This window comes from Dreissena polymorpha, chromosome 1, assembly GCF_020536995.1.
Source record: "Dreissena polymorpha isolate Duluth1 chromosome 1, UMN_Dpol_1.0, whole genome shotgun sequence".
Classification (NCBI taxonomy): domain Eukaryota; kingdom Metazoa; phylum Mollusca; class Bivalvia; order Myida; family Dreissenidae; genus Dreissena; species Dreissena polymorpha.
In genome coordinates this window covers 164,426,576-164,434,016 of record NC_068355.1, presented here as the reverse complement: position 1 = coordinate 164,434,016, position 7,441 = coordinate 164,426,576, and the positions used below count along the sequence as shown (strand labels likewise).

The 7,441-nt window shown below is 35.8% G+C and overlaps 1 protein-coding gene across 2 annotated transcripts; it reads right to left on the bottom strand.

Moving 5' to 3' along the window:
• Window positions 1-205: 205 nt before the first annotated feature.
• On the bottom strand, window positions 206-5,777 carry LOC127859010 (uncharacterized). Of its 2 annotated transcripts, XM_052396399.1 has the most exons (7): window positions 5,616-5,777; window positions 4,261-5,321; window positions 3,746-3,884; window positions 3,005-3,103; window positions 2,132-2,278; window positions 1,162-1,421; window positions 206-397 (listed from the first exon to the last, which is right to left on the bottom strand). In XM_052396399.1, the coding sequence occupies exons 1-7, from the start codon at window positions 5,683-5,685 to the stop codon at window positions 287-289; spliced, it is 1,887 nt and encodes a 628-aa protein (XP_052252359.1). In that variant the 5' UTR covers window positions 5,686-5,777; the 3' UTR covers window positions 206-286. The 2 variants fall into 2 exon arrangements, with proteins under 2 accessions (XP_052252359.1, XP_052252365.1); XM_052396405.1 differs by lacking the exon at window positions 1,162-1,421.
• Window positions 5,778-7,441: the final 1,664 nt, after the last annotated feature.

Genomic DNA, 7,441 nt, shown 5'->3' with positions numbered 1-7,441 from the left:
TAACTATATTTCAGCGAAACGTACCTTTCTTCATTCATATTCTGCTCAATATCGAATTTACTTTTTATTATTCTAAATTTCATATTTCACAATATATTAATGTCATTGATATTCGAAGTGATGTTATCTTTAACACGGTTTCCCAACATTTGAGGTTGGTTCAATTCATATGCATTGTGTATGTGTTTGGTATTGGAAGGAACGCTTGTTGATACAGTCCCATTTTATTTTACAACATTTGAACATATCAATATCCCAAAAGGCAATACTGATATCGTTTGCGACATTAGCGTCCAATCACAACGCCAGAAGTTGGACAAGCGCCCGTTGTGAAATTGATGTCATCAATGGCGATATCTCCGACATAGCCGTCGCCGACGGTGGCTTCGAACGTTACCTTAAAGTGAGTATGCACGATTTTTATATGTGTTAAATTGTAATATATTGATTAAAATATGTTACAATAACACAAAATAGGCAAGAACAATTATACATTTAAGAAGAATTTCATAAAATGCAGCAAAGACAAATTAGCGCCCCGAGCCGATTGTGACGAAGATATTTCGTACATATTTTCCTACAATAACCGAAGCATTCGTCTTTTTATTAGGATCGGCGTTAGTGTTCGTGTGTCGTATGAATAGATATCGTTGCAGGGAATTAAAATGATCGGAAAAACTAATATTCACATCGTACACGCATGATATACATGCTGGCGAATTCGACTGGAAAGACATTTTCGATTTTAGATAGTTTATTTCGCATTTTTCGACACATGTTCTTCTTAACTTTTATTTTAATTTATAATGAAATATTTGTATAATAAGTTTTTTAACACATTTTATATAAATTCATAAATATTTGACAAAATTGTGCATACTAACTTTAAATTAAACAAGTTCCTATGTCATGATATGGAAGGATTTTATGGCCCACATCAAAATTCTAATGCTCATTGTACTGCCTCACAAGGTTGATAGTTGGTGAATACAACATACTTAATTATTTAAATTCGCCTATTATGTAAAAACTATTTATAGTATGATTTACATGTAAAGATTAGGTTTAAGTGTTGTCATTATAAGCTCAACTCGTAAATATAAGCTAGACATTAGAACATTAAAACAGAGCAGAACTTATCTACCGCCTCAAACAACGTACAGTGAACTTATCCTGCGAATTCAGTTTCACACTTCCTTGTCTCCAATGAGTGCCTTGATCTCCAGAAAGGCTCCATAGGAGCCTGCCGTCGCTACCCTGACCCTGGTACACGTTCAGCTGGCCGATGGAAGCACCATACATGTTGTACCAAAAGCGAAGGCAAAGACCTTCAGGTCCTGTAGGATTGAACTCCGGACTTTGCAGCCAAGCTTTTTCATCCTTCACTCGCGGGGCGCTGGACTCGATGTAGGCGTACGCTCCTTTTAAATAAATAAGCCTCGTTACAGGAAAACCTGGCTTAATGCATGTGCGTTAGGTGTCGTCCCGGATTAGTATGTACAGTCCGCACAGTCTAATCGGGGACGATCTTTTCTGCCTTAACTGGATTTTTGCAAAGAGGAGACTTTCTTTAAACGATAAATACAGGGAAAGCGGAAAGTGTCGTCCCCGATATGCCTGTGCCTGTTTACGTTTACTAGACGGAGTTAAACAGAGTATCACAAATGCTGATAAAAAACATAATTGTGTTATACATTGTTGAATCGATATAATGTTTTACGTTATTGTCAAATAAATATATGAGTACTAAGTATATTTGCTGGGCGTGATTAGCACAGGCTTCATTTCTAATTTGGTCCTTTTGCATAAGAAACGTTAAACTGTGACTTTTTGCTGTTGTTATCTTGCGGTTGGCAGTAAATCTTATTCAGTTTTCATCTTATGCTTTGACAAATTCGCTGAAACACATCTAACTGGCTGTAAACTCGCCAAAACCCCGATACAACTGTAAACGTATTGTATTGCTGAAATAATGTCATTATTTACTTGGTGAACATCTTTCATTATAGTAAACAAACACACCAGCTCATGATATAAAACACATATATAGTTATTTAAACATGCTTATTGCAACCGTTTCAAATATAACATATTTGCAAAATTCGAATACCACTCTTCACAAGATGTATACCTCGAGAGGTTCCAAAAGTGTGATCGTTGGTTGGTCCAGTATCGTCAGAGGGCGTTGTCGAATGATAAACCACCCAATCGAAATTGTCCCCTGAGTGAATATTTGTCCAGTTACACACAGTGTCCGCGTCAAACGTACAATCGGCATCTGTAACGCGTCACGTGAAGTTACACAAAATGCGATTATTCTTCCGTTAATTGTATGACACAATAGAATCAGTCTTATTGATCAATCATGTCCCCATTCGTGGAAAAACGGAGTTATACGTCATAAAGTTTTATTACTCATATAGTTCAATGAATGATACTTTACCATGGTCATTTGTTTTAATTGTAAGAAATAAAGAACACTAACTATATATTTTTTTTACAAAAGGAACATTTACACGAAATCAAACAACTTTTGTGTTGCATCCAAAACAGACCAACAGAAAAAACAACTTCTTTTTACTATATTCTACAAATTCATTTTTTAAAAACTCTTATGGAAAACTGTTGTTCTTTACTATAAGTAAGATAACGCAATCTACAGTGCTCTGTTCACACCCTCATGTTCATGAGTGATACATCCTCAGATATTTATCATATTCGCTCTCAGAAACATCACGCCAACTTTCGGAGTTGTTCACGTATAAAATGTACAAACTGAGAAAGTATACGCCATTTAGTAAATAACCGTTTATCGAAAATGTCAATGATCATCGCTTCCTCAAAAGTGAGATCATCGGAAAAATAATCAAGGACATGTTCCCCGAACAACTGAAATATGCCAACGTTGACTTGGACATACCTATCGGTTATTTGACAATGCCTGCGCAATCACTTCGCTTTCTGTTCATTGGTTGTTATGTATATTATGATCCTTAAAATTTACCTGTTTGGCATCGGTCTCCCGCAAACCTACTTGGGCAAATACAAGCGTCGCCTAGCAACGTTCCTCTGTTTTCACATGTTATGTCGAGTAATGGAAGTCCTGAAAAAAAAGACAATCATAGTTAACTTTACCTTAAATATCCACGGCATTGCATGTCTATTGAAGAGTACACACGTTTAATACATATTCCCATACAACCCTTTTATTTATCCTTTCATCTCCCTTAATCCTTTAAATCCTTATTAACAATAAATACATCATCATCTCAACAATATATGTTCTGGTAACTAAAAAATAAGCACATATTATGCTTTTATTAGTAGCAAGCTGATATCTTTGTTTGTAGCTACCTTTCTTGTATGTATACTAAGATTGCGTATATGTATACTATTACTTTGTAAACATAATGTGTTAGTTGGAAGTATGCTTAAACAAGGAATATTACATAACATACCACGATGACCGCAAGAAATATACATATACATTACTTATCAACCGAAAACATTTATTTATGCAATACATAATAACATCTCCAATCTGTCAAAACACACACCCTGAATTAAGTAAAATGATATATATATATAAATGTAAAACAGTAAGTATATGTATTGAAATTACATGGTTTCGTGATAAACATTTCAATGTGTAAAAAAAATCCAATATAACTAAGATAATTATGCTTTTTATCGCATGTTCGATATTTCGTGTCATTCTGATGCGCCGAATGGCAAAAAGGCAAACCTAAATGTAATCCAGCCGGAAATCCGTACGTCGAAGACCCGTCGCCTGTCACCGTATGGTTGTCATATCCGTAGCAAAGGACGCCGAATGTGATGTTACCATCACGGTGTGTGACGCTATGGTAACCGGTCGTTGATACCTGTATTATTTTGGTTACATGTTTGTTTATTTACCATACTGGTCACGAAATGATACAACGTTCCAGATTGGTATAGGAAAAAACACATCTCTTTAAAACGAGTTTCAAAATTGGATTGAGTTTCAAAATTGGATTGATATGCAGTTTTGGCTGCAAAAGAATACTACAATATTTCTAAACAATATATATACATACATATCTGCCAAATAGTTTAACTTTTTAGCGCTATGTCTTTTTAATTGGATACATTTTAATGCAGAGTTAAATATCACTTTAGCTATCATTTATCCCAGCCATAAATGGTGTAACTATAATTCTGGATTACATAATTATCAATATATCAAGGCGTAAGACTTTCTTGAAAAAATAAATTTGCCTGATAAGTTAAGACAGTGTATGCTTCGAATGGAGATGACACATCCACCACAGATAGAGGCTGTGAAAACATCCCTCCATCAAGTCGCAAACCAGACATTGCAGCTTTAGGGACGGTGATGGTCATAAAATGTGATTGAGTTCGATACACCTCAGGATAAACAACATAATATTCGGTTAAAAAATGTTCTATGCCAGGCACGAGAGTGACGAAGGTCTCGTGTTCCTTATATAGGATGGCCAAAAATCTTCCATCGGCATGAGCGGTTACAGTTTTATCTTTTGTTGCTCCAAACAGTACCCGTCCTCTGAAAACAGAGCTGCAATAATGCCCGATCATCGGTGCATTATCAAGACAGATATTGACACTATTGTTTAAGCTGTAGAGAAGAAATTCCATTGGCTTGTAAAAGGCAATCGGGGGAATGATAGTTGACTTTCCATATTTGGCCACTGGAAGCCACTGTGCGAAATCCATGTTGCATCGATGGTTTATATTCGGTGTGACATCACAGCTCGCAGCAGTAAATAAGGCTATCGGTTTGTCAGAGGTAACAAGCCCCATCGTCAGGTCTTCAGTACTTGTTTCCATTTGGTAAACATCCAGTCTGTTTAGACGGACGCTCGAGCTGTTTTGGCCATGAATCATGGTGACGGTAGTTTCGTCGTACGGCGCAACGAATACAACCTCTGACGGATACCCCGACTTCCACCCAGATGGGTAAGCAATCACATCGTACTCTGTACCTAGAGACTCCAATGGAAACGCTAGAAACGTGCCTCCACTCGCGTGGTTTGTGCTTGTAACGAAGACAGCAATAAGATCAGTGGATTTTATATAAATACCGCTATTCTCTTTTCCAGTGCTGAACATTTCCAATAGACTGCTTAACATTATTTTCAGATGCCTGTTTATCGGTCGGGTTTCGTTGTACCCGAGGAATGGGATAATCATCTGAATCTCTCCAGGTTTCTTGGAGGCGAAATCCAGTTGTATGGTATTGTTGCGGTCTTTAGCAAAATTGCCTGGTATCCCGATATAAAACTCTTTGCCAAATGATGCTGAAATAACAATTACAATTAAATCCATTTTCAAAGCATACATATACCAGACGTTTTCGTTAGGGGGAAGGACACCACCGTCCGTAATGAGGTGTCGGCAATTTGTAGCTATTGTAGATTCTTTTAATTCACTTGTAATTAGAAAAATCACAGAACATATATATGTATATAAAAATTGGAAAATAAATATGATATAATCAACATACGTCAATGATCTCAAGTACATAAATTCTTATTAAGTAAATTATATTTCTGTCCCAAAGCATATCCATGTACGTATGTATTCATACTTACAAACACCGGAGACTATTGAGTTAAAACTGCTCAAACAAAATGCAATTATAAAAACTCTCAAGTAAGCCATCTTTCTTATAATCGAGTTCTTTTGTATGCTCCACGTTACGCGCTCGATGACTTATGTTCGTTATCAACAAAATCCAAATTTTGACCCATGAATTGCCAAGATAAACCATGTTCAGGGAGATACATTAGTAAAGAAAACGGTCTTCGTGTATCCATGTTCCAAATAGAAGCCATGCTATCTTAACTTCCTATGTGTCAATATACAATACCTGTCTTAACATATTAGTAAATAGTATAACAAAGAAAATTTAACGAGAAATAACACGTTTGTATCGGATGCGTTTGTAACGGATGATTTGAAAAACGTATCTAGATATTATGGTCATACGTGCACAGTGCAAATGTGTTTATGTGTTCTTGACAGTTGAATGTGCCACGTTCAACTTCTGTATTGCATACTATTTTAAATACCTTTTGTCAGGTCGCCGGGGCTATCGTTCTTTAGATCTCCCCCATAGACACCAAGTACTGGTTCTAGTCCAAGGGGACGGACTCAAGAGCCTTTCACATAAATAATTCGTACATTAAATACAATCAAGCTAAAATAAATAGGTTTAAAGTAAACTGAACTTTTTGTGGGAATATCGCTAGAAATGTATCGGGCTGAGCAAGAAAGCGATGACCAAATGATGTTGATGATCGCAACAGTTTTATGTAAAAATCTTAGGTTTTCAAAATTTGGATTATGATTTCCATTTAATATTTAATAATAATCCATTGGTACAAGGATTGTGTCTATCATCTTGTTAATATTGAAGTTGTGTTTTCAAGAGTGGTTCACATTATATAGATAACAAATCTATTGTTGTAATTGTATCGTCCATACACCTCAGCACACATCTGTTATTAAAGCAAATATGTAATACAAAACAATGATTAATTTCGTGATAAGTATTGTCCTTTTCAACTATCTAATATGTCTCGGTTATACGCCTGCTTGTGTTACGATATGATTTCACAAAGCAGAAGTTCATTTTCTTATATTTGGACTTATTTACTACTTATTTTGACGTCATATGATCCTTGAGAATCTAAGCAACAACTTATTGTTTTCGAAAGTCATGTAATGTTTTACTGTTGTTTTTTTCAGTTCAATATAGTTATACAATGGTATTATGATTTTCGGTACAAGAACAAGCTCCTCGTGGAGTTCGAAACCTCAAGGGCCATGCTCGAAAGCGCTTCCGCTGCACCACGAAGAGTTGTAATATTAACCGTGTTTGGTGAACACTGTGTTACAAGGGTTATCAGCATTTCCCATGAAGTGCGTTTCAAATGCAAACTATTGTATGATTTCGTTTGATGATTATTAATAAACGAGCTATTGTTTTAAAAAATTTAGTAATCAGTAGTGTTATATAATGTATATATATAATTTTGTGGTTTGGAGCTAGTCATTTTTACGAACTGTGAAAAATTTCTTTTGATAGTCCGTCCGTCCTTACGAGAATAAACCAAAAGAAATGTTTTTGTACTTGCACGGAGAATTGCTTTAGGCACGTTCAAAACACCCCCACACTACATAAACATTTGTTGATTTCGGCGTTGACCTATTTTTGGAATTCTACTAATTTAGAAAGTCCAAAATGTTTGCTTAACCCATAAGCGTTTTGTCCATCAAAGAACCGCTTTGTATGAAGAGTTGATACTTGCATGAATTATGTCTTTGAACGCTATCAACACACTCGAATCTTCTGAGCTCATTTTTGCATTGACCTTTACCAACAGTATAGGAGCGTACAATACAGTGAACACAA

What these genes read in the sequence shown, in the direction of transcription:
- LOC127859010 (XM_052396399.1), bottom strand. Translation starts at nt 5,685, where the DNA reads ATGGCTTACTTGAGAGTTTTTATAATTGCATTTTGTTTGAGCAGTTTT. An exon ending in CTCAATAGTCTCCGGTGTTT is followed by an intron (nt 5,322 to 5,615) that starts GTAAGTATGAAT and finishes TTGTTATTTCAG; the next exon opens with CATCATTTGGCAAAGAGTTT. An exon ending in TCCGGCTGGATTACATTTAG is followed by an intron (nt 3,104 to 3,745) that starts GTTTGCCTTTTT and finishes CTTTTTTTTCAG; the next exon opens with GACTTCCATTACTCGACATA.